Raw genomic sequence first — 19,305 nt, 5'->3', positions numbered from 1 at the left:
CTGGGCCACCAGGGAAGTCCCTGTAGCTGTCTTTACACACTTGCTGCTGCTGCTGCTAAGTCGCTTCAGTCGTGTCCGACTCTGTGCGACCCCATAGATGGGAGCCCATCAGGCTTCCCCATTCCTGGGATTCTCCAGGCAAGAACACTGGAGTGGGTTGCCATTTCCTTCTCCAATGCAGGAAAGTGAAAAGTGAAAGTGAAGTCGCTCAGTCGTGTCCGACTCTTAGCAACCCCATGGACTGCAGCCTACCAGGCTCCTCCATCCATGGGATTTTCCAGGCAAGAGTACTGGAGTGGGGAGCCATTGCCTTCTCCGCTTTACACACTTAGTCTTCTGATAAACACAAGTTCTAATTTTTAATGCAGTCCAATAATTTCCTATATTGCTAGTGTTTTTTGGTGTATTGTTTAAGAAATTTTCCTCTACTTCAAGGTCATGAATGCATTCTATGTAATACATATTAGAAGCTTTATTGTTCTGCCTATCATATTTGAATGTGTTAGTCCATCTGGGAATTTATTCTTGGGTTTAAAATACAATAGGGGTTAGTTAGGTTTAATTTTTTTCTCAAACCATACCAATATCATCATTTTCCTATTACTCTACAGAGATACCTCTAGTGTAAATCAAGTGTCTGTATATACGTGGATCTGTTTTGTTTCACTGCTCCTCTGTCCTTGAGCTAATAATTCCAGTTACTTTCTTCTTTGATTTAGATATTTCCGTATGAATTTCAGAAACTACCCTTAGAAGTTCCATATAAATTTTAGGGTCAAATGGTTAATATTTGACTTTGTATTGAATCTGCAGATCAATCTGAGAATAACATACCTTTATAACATTGAGTCTTCCAATAATCTATGGACATGGTATTTCTTTCTATTTATTTAGATGTCCTTTAATTTCTCTAATAATGGTTTAGTTTGTTGCTTAGAGGTATTACACATCATTTGTTAGATTTATTGCTAGGAATGATATTGTCAATGGTATCTTTTTAAAAAGTTCATTTTGTTTCTTGCTGGCAAATAGAAATACAGTGATTTTTGCTTTCTGACTTTGTATCCAGCAGCTCTGCTACATCTGTTTATTGATTCTAATAAATAATCTATAAACTTTTAAATTGCCTCTATATATAATCATATAAATAACAATCTATAAATCTATAAATCACGATCTATAAATAACGATCATTTTGTTTCTTCCTCCTCAATCTTTATACCTTGTATTTCTTTCTATTGCCTTACTGTACTGGCTACGACTTCTAATAAGATATTATAAAGAGGTTTTGATAGCTGGCATCCTTGTCTATTCCCAACCACTAAGGAAAGCTTTCAATATTTCACATATGATATTTGTTATAGGTTTTCACAGATAAATTTGTCAGATTAAAAAACTCCTTTCTAAACCTAGTTTAAGAGATCTATTGTAAATGAAGGATGAATCTTATCCAATGCCATTTCTACACCTAGAGAGGTAATGATTTTTCTCCATTTTTTCCCTTAATGCAGTGAATTACATTAATTGATTGATTAAAAAAATTTTTTTTGGCCATGCCTGCAGCATTCAGGATCTTAGTTTTCCAACCAGGGATCAAACTTGTGCTTCCCGCATTGTGAGCATGGAGTCTTAACCACTCAACTGCCAGAGAAGTCCCTGTTGATTGATTTTTTCATATATATATTTTTTACTTTTCAATAGTTTTAGATGTATAGAAATGTTAAGATAGCATAGATAATTTCCATATACCCTCTCCTAGTTTCCACTATTATTAATATCTTACATTAGTATACCCTGAATGAATTCTGAATGCTAAATCTTCAAACATGTTATTTGAGTAAGTTACATTTTTCTAGAAATCTATTTTGTCTAAGTTTTAAATTTTACTGGTATAAACTTATTCTTGTTATTTTCTTAATGTCTATAGGATTGGTAATGAATGTTGTCTTCTTCTTCAGTTCTGTCATCAGTTATGTTTGTCTTTTTTATCAGGGATTTGTCAATTTGATTGAAATGAGTACATTCTGGTTTTACTGCTCCTCTATCCTATATTTTATTTATTTAGTTAGTTTTTGAGGGGTGCACTGCATAGCTTGTGGCATCTTACTTTCCCGACCAGGGATTGAACCCAGGTCCTCAGCAGTGAAAGCACAGAGTTCTAACCACTGGACCATCAGGAAATTCCCTATACTGTATTTCATTTTGTTTTCTTATGCTTTTCTTAACTTCTTTATTTCATTCCACCTGCTCCCTTTAGGTTTAATGTGCTATCCCCTTTTTCTCTTAACTTCTTGAGACAGATTTTGATTTTTCACCTTTCTTCTTTTCCAACATATACATTTGAGGCTGTAAGTTTTCCTCTAAGTATGATGTTAGATGCATCTCTCAAGCATTATTGTTTATTTTTGTTCAATTTAAATCATTCTGTATTTAAGCACTCATTTTACAAAATGTGATATAAAGGTCAACTAAATTTATAATTTAATTTGTTCATGTAAATTGTCTTCAAAATACACTGCAGCTAATATGTGTATAAAACTTTACATGCATTTTGGAAGGAATCACACAGAAACAGTTGCTTTTTCAACAAAATTAGCCAGTTTCACATCCCTTTTGGTCAGTCTCCCACAGATATGTGAGGTGAGAGGCACTTGGACCTTGTACATATTGAACCATTCTAGGTAATGATTCATCTTCTCTGCTTGCAGGTAACTTGAGACATAAAACCAGATGCCTGATTAAAATTTCTGAAAGAGAACTCCTTGTTGATGGCATCTCTCTCACTTAATTCTAACCATCCAGCTGCTTTAAGGTCAAGTATAACTCAGTTCCTCTCCTCTGGTGTCAACCAGCGAACATCTGCTAAAATTCTGGTTCCAATGCCAGACCCACACCTGTCTGGTGCACTGCCTGCCCTCAAGTTTCAATGTATACTGCTTTTCATTTTCTGTTCAAATTATTTTCAAATTTTAATTGATTTATTATTTGACCGCTGGATTATTAAGTATATTTTAAAATCTCCTAAAATATGGTGGTGTTCTAGTTATCTTTTTGTATTGGTTTATATCGTATCTGTCAGAAAAGGCAATGGCATGCCACTCCAGTACTCTTGTCTGGAAAATCCTGTGGACGAAGGAGCCTAGTGGGCTGCAGTCCATGGGGTCACTAAGAGTCGGACACGACTGAGCGACTTCACTTTCACTTTTTATGAATTGCAGAAGGAAATGGCAACCCGCTCCAGTGTTCTTGCCTGGAGAATCCCAGGGACAGGGGAGCCTGGTGGGCTGCTGTCTATGGGGTCGCACAGTTGGACACAACTGAAGTGACTTAGCAGCAGCATATCTTTTCTGCATATTGTCAAAATATAGTCATTGTGATTTTAATGCTTTGCATGTGAAACTTGCTCTTAACCCAGAACATTTCTTGTAAAGGTCAAGTTTTGTAAGTATTCATGCGTGTTTGAAAAGAAGGTATAGTCGGTATGTTAGATGCTTTCTCTTTCTATGTCGAGTGTTAATATTACATGAAATAGGGACTTCCCTATTTCATGTCACTAAGTTGTGTCCAACTCTTTGCGACCCCATGAACTACAGCACACCAGGCCTCCCTGTCCTGCACTAGCTCCCAGAGTTTGCTCAAATTCATCTCCACTGAGTCAGTAGGTCAAGTTTATTATTTGCATTCTAATTTTCTACAACGTTCTTAGTTTTGTTTGTCTGCTTATTCTGCCAATCCCTGAAAAATATTTGTTAAATTCTCTATCACTGTGGACATTTCTATTTCTTATTGTACTTTGGTTAATCTTGGCTTTATATATTATGAAGCCATTTCACTAATTCACACAAACAAAAATTTTTCATCTTTTTGTTTTGGAGTTTATTTCATGTAATTTTTCAGTATTTATTTTTATTTATTTATTTGGCTGTGCTGGGTCTTAGTTGCAGCACATGGGATCAATGATCTTTTTTACAGCATGAGAACTCTTAACTGTAGCATGTGAGACCTAGTTCCCTGGCCAGGGATCAAACCCAGGCACCCTGAACTAGAAGCACAGAGTCTTAGCCACTCAACTACTAGGGAAGTCCCTATTTCATGTAATATTAATCTATCTACAACAGCTTTTCTTTGGTTAGTAGTAATATAATATTATTCTTTTACTTTCTTTTCTTTACTTCTTTTATAAAAGTAGTAATATATTCTTCTTTTACTTTCAAATTTTCTGTGTCTTTATGCTTTATCTCTCTTATAAAACATCATACAGTATTTTTTTCCTTTGTTTAATCTTACCTGACTATCTTTCATCTATTTACATGTAATGAAGTTGCTGGCATATTTATCATCATTTATTTATCCCGTTTGCCATAGTATTATACGTACCTTCCCTCCTTTCTTGCCATCTAGACTATTTTTTTATTATAGTCATTTCTTTCCCTATAATTTAAAGATTACACACTTAAAAAAAAACCTCTCTCTTCTTGAAAATTACTCTGCATATTACACCATGCATCTCTTACTTATCAAAATATAATGTTAACAGGTACTTCCCCCCACCTTCCCCAGATAATATAAAGTCCTCACACACTTTATCCCACTGCCAACTACTACTGTCATATCTTTTAATTGTCATTTAAATTCAGTAAAACATTATTATTTAATAAGGTCTACATTCATTTTATTCACCTACGTATTGTCTACTATTCTCGTTATTTCTTCCTGACTCTCCAAGCTTCCATCTGGTATTTTCCTTCTGTTCGAGTAATATTCTTAGTGTGGGTCTCCTGGTATTTCTTTTAGTGTAGCTTTTACAGGGAGGAATACCTGAAAAGTGCTTATTTCTTCATTTTTAAAGGATATTTCTGCTAGGTATAGAATTCTAGGTGTACCAATTATCATCTTTCAGTGCTTTGAAAAATGTTAGTCCATGGTTTCCTCCTTCCATTGTTTCCATTAAGAATATATGGACAGTTTAACTGTTCTCTTTTGAAAGTAATCTTTTCTTTAGCCTGGTCCAGTTAAGATTTTTTTTCCTTGTCTTTCATCTGAAGCACTTTTACTGTGATGTACTTAGATATTATTTTCTTTGTATTTATTCTACTTTGGTTTTGGCGATTCTTCAATCTGCGGCTTAACTAATCAGTATTAAAAGCTTTTATCCATTATCTCTTCAAATACTGGTTGTACCCCATCCTCTCTCTCTCTTCTCTAGGACTGATTCCAAACACACAGTTGATACCTGTTCACTGTGTCTTCCATGTCTCTCATACTTTTTCTGAGTATTTTATTCTTTCTCTCTGTGATGTATTCTAGGTTGTTCCTTCTGACCTATATTCTAGTTCATTTATTCTCTGTTTTAGCTTTATTGAGTCTTCTATTAATTCATCTGTTAAGTTTTTTTTACTTTTCATTCTTAGAATTTTCTTTTGGTGCTTTATCAGCTCTGCTACATTCCATTTTTATAATTCACAGTTCTCTGCCAAAATTTTTAATTTAGTCTTTTACATTCTTGAACATAGCGTTGTTTAATTTTTTAGCATAGTTGTTTTAAAGCTTGGTCTGATAACATCTGAAGAACGTAGGGGTCTGTTTTTATTTCTCACTCTTTCTGCTCATTTTCGTTTGTACTGTTATGTCTTCTCATGAATCTACTTATTTTTGGTTGTGAGCCATGTATTATATTTGAAAAACTGCAGCAGTTTAAGGTTCTATATAATGCTATCTTAGTCTGAAAAGGTTTGCTTTTGCCAGATGCTTGAGACTACCTTATTTAAATTTCAGAGACTGAAATGATTGAGGATAGTCCCTTTCAGGGAATTATACTTCTAGTTCACCCTTACTCTTAACAGATACAAGCTTTAGGGGCCCAAAACCAATGAGCAGAAGCTTACCCACTCTATCCATTTTTGACAAGTCATGAACTCCCAACTTTCTTAGCTTCTTTCAAGAGGGCTGGTCAATCTCTTAGCCCCCTCTTTTGAAATTCATGAATGTGTTTAGGAGAAAATTAGCCCCAAATGTGACCAAATGTCTTACTTCTCTGGATGTATGCTTTTCCCCAGATCTCTACTTGGTAATTCTTTTTCACTTTCTTAGCTTTCTGAATGCCTCTGAAGCAACTTTTTAAAATATTTTGTCTAGCTTTTCTACTTAAGAGTCAGGCTTGGTTTGAACTGTCTGGCATTATTAAAGCAAAAATCCTTAGCTTTTATATCACTTGGATAAAACCAAAATTGTAGTTTTAGTGTGGTTTTAGGAAGGAATGGATTTATAAGTATGCTCAATTCACCAGCTTACCCTAAAAGGTTATTCTTCATTTCCCTTCAGAAAAAAAATTTTTTAAAGCCTGTATCAGTTTATAGCCACATGCCTTGTTAAAAAAAAAGGAAATGAGAAGATTCTATACATTTACTTTTGTACTTAATATCTAACACACTTTCCATATCAGCAACAATAGCTCTACTTCATTTTTTCACTTTTTAATGGCTGTACTTCATACCATTCAATCTAACTCAACAAATATTTACCTACTATGTTCATTTACCTACTCTACTTGGTTTTGAGGTGATAATGGTAAGCAAAAACTAATTTTGTCCTCATCACTCAAGTCCCTGTTGAGTGACTTGTAATAATACACATATATTAACAGTATAAATAAATGCAAAATTGTAACTCTATCAAATGCTAAGAAGTTAGCACCATTGATATGAGAACACGTGAAGAGTGTGTTGGGTCTAGTCTGAGAGATCAGAAATACCTTCCATGACAAAGTGGCAATAAGTTGAATAGGAACTAACTAGAAGAGAAGTGGGAAGGAAAGGAGGCTTACCGCAAGGAAATAATCTAACTCCATGTTGAGAATCTACCATATGGATATATCATAATTGACTTACCCAGCTCTCCACTGAGGGATACTGTGATGTTTGAATCTTTTGCTACTATATATGATACTTTGATAAATATTCCCATATATAATTTTTGGTATAATTTAGGAATCTTATTCTTACAATAATCAAGGATACATATAATACTGTTAATACATACAAGAGAGTTCACAATAATTTTCACTTAGATTAAAATACAAAATTTACTAGATCTATTTCTTACATATTTCATCCTTTCCTAACTTGAATTCTTTGTTTTAATTTTCACTTGGCTGCACTATTTTCACAAGAACTGGTTCCCTGCAGTGATCTCCTATCCCATTCATAAAGGTAAACATAGTTATGCTCCATCTGCTCTGCACCTTCAACATGGAATCTGAAGCATAAGTATGTGCAGGACTTTCGTCTATATTCTCAAAGTAAGCTGGGCTTTCTTCACAACAAGGATACTTCATGCTAACAGCTGAGTGAATCACCTTAGTATAAGCTTGGAGAGAATGAGGCAGTCAGAGGTTTATGCTAAGGCGCCACCATCTTTTCAGAATCTCCTGCGTTCTCAGGTGAGTTAGGATCTATCTTTAAAATCAAACCTCCCACAAATTACTAGGGGAAAAAAAAAACAACTTGGCTACATAAACAAAATATAACTATATAAAAATCTCTCAGGCGAATAATAAAAACAAACAAGCACATAACAGTACAGAAGTGGGGGAAATGCATGAATTGACAACTCACAAAAAAGAAAAAAAGAACTAAAAGAGGTCAGTAAGCACAAGAAAAAACGCTCATTAGTCATCATAAAAATAAAATTTTAAATTAAAAAAACACCAGACTATAAAAATTAAAATAAGCAGCATGTACGAGAGCACTGTGAGCTATGTGCTGCACATGCAAAATGTAAGCTGTTACAGCCCTTCCAGGTTATCTGCGTCTAAATAAAATTGTAAGTGCTAACTGACACAGATTTTCAATTCCTAGAAATCTATCCTATGGAAATAATCAAGAAAGTATTATTTTTCATTTCCTAATAGTACTTTTCTTTCTTTCATACCACATGTCAACATTTGACTTTATTGTTTGTCTTTCCCACCACAAGAATACAAGCTTATCGAGAGCAAGGAACTACACAGTTCTAGGAGCATATAAGGCATATAAGAAATGTTGATTGTTGGACAGAATATGCAAGGATTTATCTATAAAAATTTTCAAAACTGTGAAGTTTTAAAAGAAAAAAGTTGGAAAAAATTCAAAATCCATCAGCAGAGGATTGGTTATAACAAAGAACAATCAACATGGACAACTATGTAGCCATTGAAAATTAGTCTACAAAAATACCAGTAAATGTATGTGATGCTATCACATGACTTTATTTTTGTTAAAAAGAAAAAAAGAGGAGAAAAAAGATGCTAATAACAGTATTTATATCACGATGTTAACAGTGGGAACTATGAGATGGCAGGATTGCTGGTGACTTTTTCCCCTTATTTATGGCTTCCTGTATTTTTCGAATTTTACTTTTCTACAACAAACATAATTATTTTTTAATAAGGCAAAGAAAAATTCTCCAAAACAAACTAAAACCCAAACCAAAAGTGCTTCATTTCTAGTTCAGAGAAGGAAAAGGCAAGTTTACCTTCAAGTTCATCATCAGAAATCAATTCATCATCAGAGCATATGTTGAGAATGTTAACCAGCATCTCTGTAACTAGATGATAAGACAAAATAGTCCAAAATTTGTATAATTAATAAGGCACTTTCTCTAAAAGGATGTGGATATATAAATAAATATATATATATTAAATAAACACAGATAAAAATGATTGATTGTTTTGCTATTCAGAGTGGCTTAAGGAGCAGCATTAAATGCAGACCTTCAAGTTTATACAGATTTGGGGGAGATTACTTGTTCCAGTTAAAGTACAGTCTTTGAAGATTCTAATGCTTAACAACTTGATTTCATTTTAGACTGCTGCCAGAACCTTTTCTACACTGATACACACAGGAGAAGATTTCCTCCCATTTTACAAAGAAAGTAAGCCACCAGGCCTATGTACGACAGGCTTATATATCTGCATAGCTCATCTGCTGGTGCTCAGTCACTCTTGTCCGACTCTTTATGACTCCACGGACTGTAGCCCTCCAAATGCCTCTGTCCATGGAATTTTCCAGGTAGGAATACTGGAGCGGGTTGCCATTTCCTGCTCCAGGGATCTTCCCGACCCAGGGATCAAACCTGCATCTCCTGCATTGGCAGGAGGATTCTTAACCATTGTGCCACCTGAGAAGTTTATTTGTACAGATGCACAAATAGAATTCTAAGGATAAATCTTCCCATTTAAATCTCTTTATCACTGAAGGAAAGGTTATTTTACCGTTACTTATGTTATTCTAACATCTTGATCATACAAGGACAGCTATTTTAAATTGATACTTAGAATAAGAAAATCATCATCAACTAGAATTATAATTTAAAATCCAATTAAGCGCCACTTAAAAGTCTTTGTAGAGAACAGTGAAAACAGAAAACCCTTCTGATAACTTTAAGAAAAACACTTCTGAACCATCAGGGAATGCAGGCAAGTAGGAGGGTGTCACTAGTTAGGATAACTGGTGGTCCCTCTGTCTTAGTTCTCTTACCTTTTTCCCCGACAAAAGGCAAAGACCACGTGAAAACATCCATAAAGTTTGGAAGCCAGTAGGGGTGTGGAGAACAGTTAAACTGCCTGATATTCATGACGTTGTTTTCATATTTTAACACAGCAGCTAAAACAGAAAAAGAAGAGAAATATCTGGCACAGAGGAACAGGACATGGTAAATGGTATACTGGATACAGCTGTGTACCTACTACCCAGATTTCAGGAACTGACTTTCCATTTATCAATTTAGGACACATGGAAAGTCTTACAGCATGTTGTACACAGTTCATTCTTCTAAGAATTAACCCAACGAACAAAGTTACCTGAAGAGCTCATATAATAAAAGTACAAAAGAAACTTCAGCTCTGAGACTTCAAAGGTCTTGCATGGTAACTATCTATAGAAATCTCAGATTCCACATGAGAAAAATTTCATCATGATTTCCCTTTGTAGGCCAAATGGTTACAATTACAACTTTCCTTTGAGGGCAAACATTTCTCATTAAATGAACACAGCCTGTTTTCCTAGTCATTAGCCAGGGCCAAAGATTTTATAAACTCTCTAGGAGTTTATAACAGCAGTTATTAATTCATAGTAGGGAATACAGATAGATGGTAAACTTGGAGCAATTTAACAAGGTTCAAAGTAGATTAAATCACTTCTCCATACAATATGTGAATAAAAAATTGCCCATCTCTCCTATACACAGTCAGTATATTGCTCACACTTTAAATGTTTAATATTAACCAGTTCATATACATATATTGCGCACATACACACTTTGGTACCAAACTGATTTTCTTTATACTTAAAATTTTTTAAAAATCCAATCCCTTAGTTTGCATCACCAGCAAAGTAATGTGGTTTGCCTTATTCTCTTAAATTATTCTTACTATGATCATAAATAGAATAGGGTACAATAGTTCACTGGAAATGACAGGTGTGAGTCATCTCCTGATTCCTGTCTCTTTGCTTATTATAGATAGCCTAGTATTCTCAAATTTCTAAGTCACTGAATATTTAAAATGTTTACCACAGATTATTAAGTAAATATATGAAAACAGGATTTTCAGCTTTTAAGAAGCTTCTAATACTGGTACAATGTACATGTCCCATTATTTTCATGTATATGTATTTTAAGTTAGATGAGTATATAAATATTGAACAATTCCCTCAATCTACACAAGAAAAAGAGATGGAAGGTGGACACAAAAATAGAAATAGAGATCTTTAAAAATCATGACTTAGGGGTCTTTCACGTAACCAGTAGAACTATTGATAAAAAATGTCTGTTCATACCAGTAAGTTTAAAGAATATGCAAGAAAGAAAAGCAACAGAAAAAGATGGAAAGGGGGACAGAGTCATCTTCTTCAAGAGGAATAATTAAGCATCACTAGAGATTATTTTAGATGCCACATTTTCTTCCTCCCCCATCCCCCCTAAAAGGTTAAGAAATGACCAAGGAAAACAAGATTGTTGCAAGGTAAAGGATAAGTCAAGGCCGACAAAAAACTCAGATTCAACTGCGACTCTAAAATAGTTTACTAATGGAATGATCAAAACAAGACCAGATTAGAATGAGGCAAAGAACAAGCTGGCAGTTAGTTAAGCTAGTAAAGTGATTGCTGATTTAGATGACATGTTTTAGCTTAGCACACTGATAAATCCACCAGACAATCAATAGACACTTTAATAGCAAGGTTAATAAAGGGAGTAAGAAGGGAAAGTCTTCATCACAGATAGGAGGGTGAGGGACAGACTGTCCTTGAGGAAGTCTGACAACATGAGTGGCACATACCATTCAGAAGGGAGGAAACAAAAACAAAAACTAAGTTTCTATTAGAAAAAGGGAAATAAAGAATGGACTTAGGGAAAAGCAGAGTATTGAAGGAGAGCCAAGACTCAGAAAAGAATGATGAGAAGGAAAGCAAAAATATAAGACTGGAAGAGAATTTAAGTCAAAGAAATGCCTTTTAAAAATGGACAGCATGTCACTAAGGACATCCAGAGATAACTGATCCAAATCAGACTGAAATGAGATGTGCCATTTCATAGTTGACTTTGAAATAGAGGAAATAAGTATACCATGGACCTCTTTTACACTTCTCTCCCCAACTGCATATACAAGATATGACTATAAAGTAATGAGACTTAAGAAACCATCAACGACAAACACACCAGACCTTATATATCAGATGAGTGTGGTCCTTTGATGTAATCACACCAGGCACAATAACAGTAGGATGTTACAGCAGTGTAGCAATTTATAGTCTGACCAATGCTTTTAATATTCATTTTGATTATTCCAACTTATCTTCAACAAGCCTATGTGACATTTATTTAAGATCAACTGAGGCTCAGAGAAGTTAAGTATCTTATTAATTGTGAATTTAAAAGTGAAGCAGGACTAGACGAGGATTTTTGCCTCCTAGCTCTCAGTGCTCTTATCAGTGTACCTTGCTGCCTTACCGTATGTTTAATCCAAAGATGCTGCCATTACTCAAAATGTTTTTGGAACTCTTCTTTTGGAATTACCTCCAGAGCCATTTTATAAGCAACACAAGGAAAATCAGTCTCATTACCTTATAATCATACCTTGTTCCTGACCCCAAATGGTATCATCTAGCTTGATCACTCACCTTGGTCCTCAGTCTTGACTCCGAATGACTTTTGGCTGTTCCAAAAATCAAATCCACCCTCAAAGGACGAAGATTTCCCATCACTGAGGATAATCAAAAGAATGTGTCGCAGACTCTGAAGGCAATGCCAAAAGAGGAGTTCCAAAAATGTTTTGAACAATGGCAGCATTGTTGGAATAAGGGTATAAGCTCCCAAGGTAACTACTTTGAAGGGACAATACTCACTTGGATATATTTGTTCTGGCATGTTTGTTTAAAAGTTCTATTATTTTATAGTCATACTTTATCAACAACAAAACAGTTACAGAGGCATGTTACAGAAGAGGCTTTTAGGTAGAAGATCGTCCTGATACAAACTTATCAACTAGGGATCATAAAAGTTAAAATTTAAAAAAAAATGACTACGACTACAAGAAAGCCTTAAAAGTACAATTTCTGGATCAAAAGGCAAGTGTATATCCAAATCTCTTTTTTTTTTAATGGCAAACTGAGGTTAAGAAAGCTATGCGACTTCCTAAAATCACACTATTAGTTTTGAGCAGGGCTTGGACTAAACGAAGATTTTTCTGACTTTTTGGTACAGTATTCATTCTAACTACATCATTTTTCAAGAGCAAAAACAGCTTAATAATAGACATTAAAACACTAAATAGTGACATTTTATTGAGGGACTGTTATAAACAAATTAGATTCACCAAAACCAATAATTTATGCTGTTTTAATTTCAACCTGAAGTAGTGTATTTCTTCTTATATTTTGATTCAATGGTACAATTAAACCTACTGTAATCATTACTTATAATCACAGAGAGTCCCCAAGTCCTTAGGAGATGAAAACTAAACAGAAGCCTAAATCTAAGTTTCTTGGCCTTTGTTTCAATTAAGACTTTTTTTTCTTATTTAAAATTTACAAATATATTCTAAAAATTACCTATGCACATAACATATGATTAAACTAGAGCTCACATTTACTCACAAATTCAAACTCAAGTATCGCTGGTCTCCTTTACCTTTATTGTTATAGACATCTAGGTAATTGGGTGCAGAGAAAATTGTAATGAGCGATGGAAAGCCCGTCATTTGGCTCTTCCTGTACATTCGATACCTAGAAGAGAAATGGCAGCCCGTCTGTCTTGATATTAAAAGAAGCAACTGTGCAGTGCTGCTGGGTTCAGGGTTTTGTTTTGCTTATTATTGCTCTTGTTGTTGGCCGTGCCACACAGTCAGCAGGATCTTACTTCCCCAACCAGGGATCGACCCCACAACCCCTGTAGTGGAAGCACGGAGTCTTAGCCACTGGACTACCAGGGAAGCCCTGGTACAGTTTTGATATAACTTACCCGGCATCTTGGGCTTCATGGGCTCTGATTATTGAGAGCAAATTATTGTTCTGCAGAAATTCACAAACTGCAGGGTAACTGTAAAAGAAAATTAGAAAACATAAATTCAGAATGAAGACACTTGTCTTTTAATAGGAGGCAGGGGAAAAATTAAGATGAAATGAATCTGTTTTAAACTTACAGGTTTTCATTACCACTGAACTTTTATTAATAGCTTAGCAATCATCACTCTTGTTTTCCCATGTCACTGATACACCTCATTCCAGATCAAGGACGTACATAACGGACAACCTGGGACAGAAGGAGAGCTCCCCTACCTTCTAATTTTTTTCTTTAACCCATAAAACTCATAACAATAATAATACAACATGAAAACTTTTCTTGGTATCTTGATATTAAAAAAGTATTAATACCACAGCAGTGTGTGCACGCCATGTGTGTGTGGTAGGTACTAACAACTGAACAGGTGCTTTCTGAATGGCAAATCCCAACAGAGGATACAAAATTATCCCAGAATTATCCAAGTGTTAATTATTTACTTTAGGTTTAGTCTTTGTTTCTTATTATGTCCAATAAGTTTTAAAACAGGTTGCACATTTATTCATGTGGTATAAAATGGAAAGATACAAAAAGTTCTACAGTGAAACATCTCCCTCCAGCCTACCTCTATCTTCCAGTTACCCTGGAATCATCCAATGTCCGTGATTTCTTTGAGACCCCTTCAGAGATACTTTACTCAATTTCAAGCAATTATACACATACACATGCATAGCCCCCTTTAAGAAATGTTATCATGTTACCATCGTACACATAGCTTTTTTGTAGGTCTCTTTTTTCTTCTTCACTTTATACTAGTGATTATTCCAATCAGCATATAAAGGATTTGTTTTCTTTTCTTCATTAAAAAAAATAATATTCTCATTGCATCATCTGGTATATTCCTTTGTCGGGATGTACAACCATTTATTTAACTAGTCTTCTATTGAATGTTTAGGTTGTTTGAAATCCTTCAGCATAAACAATGCAGGAAGCAAAAACCTTGCACATGCATTTTACACATTTTCAAGTACAGTGGATTCCCATTACTTGCAGTAGCTATGTTCTATATAAAGTTGCTGCAAAACTTAATGACAGAACACTGAACCACTACTCCTAGGGGAAATACATGGTTAGGGTCCAGCGAGCCTCTGGTCACAACATTTTCACCAACCAATCGACACATAACCTTGTTTTATTGTGTTTCTGTGCAAAGACATCTGATTTAAGATATAGTGTTGATTCATTAACATGAGACTCATGGCCAATAGTGCCATACTTATTCCAGAATGAAACTTATCTAACACACCACAGCCTTCTGGCACATAAGAACAACAGACAGCACTTCAGTACTATGCTTGGGGTGATTTTAGACAGCAAAACACCAACAAAAATGTGGGAAATGTTTCACTAAATAGAGCACAGGAAAAAATACTTGCTTACAGTGTGAGAGTTGAAATAAGAAGGCAGAGCAACTGTGCCTTCAACCTCAGTGGGAACATGCAATGGGTGACCCAAATTTTCCATTGCTCTGTACACATGAATGTCTGTGAGTGACTGGAATTGCTGAGACTACTGACTCTGGGGTTACAAATAAAAACAAGCAGGCAGATTTGCAAAGCAGAATTCATGAATAATGAGGATCGAAGATCATGAATGATAATAGCCAAAGGATTACATTTTAGAAGTAGAAATTCTGGAATAAAGGCCAAGGCCATTTATAATTGAGAGATATTGTCAAGCTGACTGTCATAGAAACTGTACCAATTTATATTCTCCTAAAGATAAAAAGCTTTATGTTCTTTATTTTAAGCAATGTAAAGAGAAGTAAAAATTTAAATGATTCCATCATATTAGTCACTGCTAAAGTTGGCAGAATAGAATGAAAAAGTTACTTAGAAGAATGTTAAAACTATGGCAAAACTGAGGTTTCTTTTTGTGTGTAGATTTCATTTAATGAATGCATTATCTTAACAATTATCAGAGATTTCCAGGTTACTAAATACAGATATTATTTATTGGAATAAAATATTGGAATTAAAAAAAAAAAGTAGGCTTCAAACTTCCCTGAACCTCCCTAGTTTGGAGTGGCAAAGCACAGTGAAAGCTCACATGGGAGATTTAAGACAACAATCAACTTCCAGGAAATGTCCTGGGCTTAGTTCACAATGTCCTGTTCTTTTTATATCTTTGCCAATACCAGCAGTTTCAAAAGCTAGAGCGCTTTTTAAAAAATAACAGGACTCCCTTGTCGCAGGCTTACTGAACCAGAATCTCTGAAAGAAGAGCCAAGAAATCTTTATTTTTCAAGAATCCAATATACGATGTTTGGGAACAAATAATCTAGATCATGTAGAGTCAGACAACAACACTTAAGCACTACAAGATAGTGTGTTCAATTGTGTTTGGTATATTACACCTATTAGGGCATAACACTTAATAAAGTATAAAAAACAAAACAAGCAAAGGAAGAAAAGCATTTTCTTCCTTTTATTAAGCAAAAAATTAAGTAGATGTCCCTGAATGACACAGATTCAAGATGCCAAATATGCAATTAAAAATATTTTCATAAAGTATATTAAGTAATTTTCTGAGGATTCAGTTCAGTTCACTCACTCAGTCTTGTGCAACTCTTTGTGACCCCATGGACTGCAGCACGCCAAGCTTCCCTGTCCATCACCAACTCCCAGAGCCTGCTCAAACTCTCATCCATCAAGTCGGTGATGACATTCAACCATCTCATCCTCTGTCATCCCCTTCTCCTCCCGCCTTCAATCTTTCCCAGCATCAGAGGCTTTTCCAATGAGTCAGTTCTTTGATAGATGGCCAAAGTATTGGAGTTTCAGCTTCAACATCAGTCCTTCCAATGAATATTTAGGACTGATTTCCTTTGGAATTGACTGGTTTGATCTCCTTGCAGTCCAAGGGACTCTCAAGTCTTCTCCAACACCATAGTTCAAAAGCATCAATTCTTCAGTGCTCAGCTTTCTTTATAGTCCAAATCTCACATCCATACATGACTACTGGAAAAATCATAGCTTTGACTACATGGACCTTTGTTGGCAAAGTAATGTCTCTGCTTTTTAATATGCTGTCTAGGTTGGTCATAGCTTTTCTTCCAAGGGAACAAGTGTCTTTTAATTTCATGGCTGCAGTCACCATCTGCAGTGATTTTGGAGCCCCCCCAAAATAAAGTGTCTCACTGTTTCCATTATTTCCCCATCTAATCTTAACTGAGGATTAGCTTACCTGTAAAAATAAGAGCACCCTCGGACAGTGTTGTGGGTATAGTGTTCCAAGGTCTTTTCATTGCCATAATCCTCGGAGGGATCAGACCAAAGCAGGTCACACACTGGCCCAAAGGCTGGAGGTTCTTTAAACCTGTCTAACTAGAAGACACGCAAAAGCCAAAAGAAGAGAAATCATGAAAGCAAAAGAGCTTTTGGAAACTGTATGTGCATGTTCAGTCGCTTCTGCCATGTCCGACTCTTTATGACCCCATGGACTGTAGCCCGCCAGGTTCCTTTGTCCATGGGATTTCCCAGCAAGAACACTGGAGTGGGTTGCCATGCCCTCCATCTGGGGATCTCTCGACCCAGGGACTGAACCCTCGTCTCTTTAGTTTCCTGCATTGCAGACACATTCTTTACTGCTCAGTCACCGGGGAAGCCCTGGTAGAAGTCAAAAAAGACCCTTCCAATCATAAGACTGTAATAGGAGAGTGGGTGGTAACCCCTAAAGAATTTTCCTTTAGTATGAAAATGAACATTTAATAAATTTACATGCATAGTTTTTACTAGTTTTTGGTAATAAATTTTAATTAATATCTATATCCCTATGGTAGAAAAGGACCCCCTTACATCCTCATCTTAAAAATGGTGCTCATTTAATTTGAATGTGAAGTCCATCACTATAGAAACATACTATTTATGAGAAAGACTCTGTAATGTTTATTTCAATTGCCTAGGTGAGTCCAGGTTACCATGAGAGCAGCAAGGGTTTTTCAGTGGCTCTGTTCACTGTTTATCTCATTCCGGTGGAGATTTATTTTAAAGAATGCTAGTTCTAGGGGGGATTTTTGCAAAAGGTTTCATCCTTTCCATTCTCTGCAGTGGAGGCATTTCACCGTAAGTTATTAACTGAAGCCTCTAATCACTGGTGCTTTAGTTAACAAATGAAAACAAAGAAACAAAAGAAACCACATGCACCAAGCAACTAGGCGAGCTGAATGCCAAGAAAAGGACCCCTACTAAATGAAAGGGGAGCTTTTTATGAACACAACTGATTTAGAATTGTAAAATTTGAGATTCACTATGTAAAACAGTGGAAGTGAAAGTTGCTCAGGATGTCCAACTCTTTGTGGCCCCATGGACTATATATAGCTCATGGAATTCTCCAGGCCAGAATATTAGAGTGGGTAGCCATTCCCTTTTCCAGGGATCTTCCCAACCCAGGGGTTGAATACCAAGTCTCCCACATTGCAGGCAGATTCTTTACCAGCTGAGCTATCAAGAAAGCCCAAGAATATTGGAGTGGGTACCCTATCCCTTCTCCAGCAGATCTTCCTGACCAAGGAATTGAACTGGAGTCTCCTGCATTGCAGGAGGATTCTCTACCAGCTGTTTATTTAATAACAAGGCAGCAGAAAAGGCTGTGCATTGTTACTACCCTCTTACCCTGAGAATAGTAACTTTAAGTCAGAGAAAATAGTTTTCCAAACAGAAAATTTTTTAGTTTCCATACCTGTGTAAGAGAGGTAAGAGAATACCTCTCTTCATGGTTCCGTCTTGGAAGTTTGTATGATTCTAAAAATTTGTCTGTTTCTTTTAGGTTGCCCTATTTGTTGGTATATAGCTATTCATAATATTCTGTTGTGGGGCTTCCCTGTGGCTCAGTGATAAAGAATCTTCCTGCCAATGCAGGAGATGCCGGCTTGCTCCCTGGGTCGTGAAGATTCCCTGGAGGAGGAAATGGCAACTCACTCCAGTATTCTTGACTGGCAAATCCCATGGACAGAGGAGCCTAGTGGGCTACAGTCCACAGGTTTGCAAAGAGTCAGACATGACTTAGCAACTAAACAACAAGAGAATGCAAAGGCAGGGGAGAGAAGGTGATGATGCAGAGCAACATAATTGGAAAAGACTGACTGCCTTTTTTCAGTCATGAATATACACAATCCTGAAAATCATGATTACCAACTAAGGCAAGTGTAGCAATTAAACTCTATCATCTAAAAAGTCAAAGTCAATGAATTTCACAGCTGAAGAGTCCTCAGCCCATTCATTTCAACTTCCTCATTTTACAGAGAAGAAAATCTAAGAGGTTAAGTGATTTGCTATGGGTTGCACAATTAATGGGGGCTTCCCTGGAAGCTCGGATGGTAAAGAATCTGCCTGCGATACAGGTAAACCAGGTTCAATCCCTGGGTCAGGAAGATCCCCTGGAGTAGGGAATGGCTACCCACTCCAGTATTCTTGCCTGGAGAATTCCATGAACAGAGAAACCTGTTGAGCTACAGTCCATTGGCTCATAGTCAGACACAACTGAGTGACTAACACTTTCACTTCACTATCACATAATTAATGGCAGAAAAGGGATTAGAACCCTGGTTTTCTTCCTTCCTTCAGTTCAGTCACTCAGTCATGTCTGACTCTTTGTGACTGCATGGACTGCAAACTCACGTCCATTGAGTCCGTGATGCCATCCAACCATCTTATCTTCTGTCATCCCTTCCTTCCTTATTGCAACATAATTTAAAGTTTCAGGACTATACTC

General features: G+C 36.0%; 1 protein-coding gene across 5 annotated transcripts in view; it reads right to left on the bottom strand.

Annotated features, from left to right (window-relative positions):
- The window catches only part of PPP3CC (protein phosphatase 3, catalytic subunit, gamma isozyme), an 85,630-nt gene that overhangs the window by 18,499 nt on the left and 47,826 nt on the right, over nt 1-19,305 (bottom strand). For all 5 annotated transcript variants that reach the window (XM_010845476.1, XM_010845473.1, XM_010845475.1 and 2 more), the window contains exons 6-10: nt 16,780-16,919; nt 13,495-13,572; nt 13,165-13,259; nt 9,516-9,641; nt 8,512-8,583 (exon numbers count right to left, since the gene is read on the bottom strand). In XM_010845476.1, coding sequence (XP_010843778.1) covers nt 8,512-8,583; nt 9,516-9,641; nt 13,165-13,259; nt 13,495-13,572; nt 16,780-16,919 — 511 coding nt within the window. The remainder of the gene's footprint in view (nt 1-8,511; nt 8,584-9,515; nt 9,642-13,164; nt 13,260-13,494; nt 13,573-16,779; nt 16,920-19,305) is intronic.

The sequence above is a fragment of the Bison bison genome, unplaced genomic scaffold, assembly GCF_000754665.1.
Source record: "Bison bison bison isolate TAMUID 2011002044 unplaced genomic scaffold, Bison_UMD1.0 scf7180017864217, whole genome shotgun sequence".
Classification (NCBI taxonomy): Eukaryota; Metazoa; Chordata; class Mammalia; order Artiodactyla; family Bovidae; genus Bison; species Bison bison.
The sequence above is the reverse complement of the archived record's forward strand: the minus strand, read 5'-3'. Positions and strand labels throughout refer to the sequence as shown.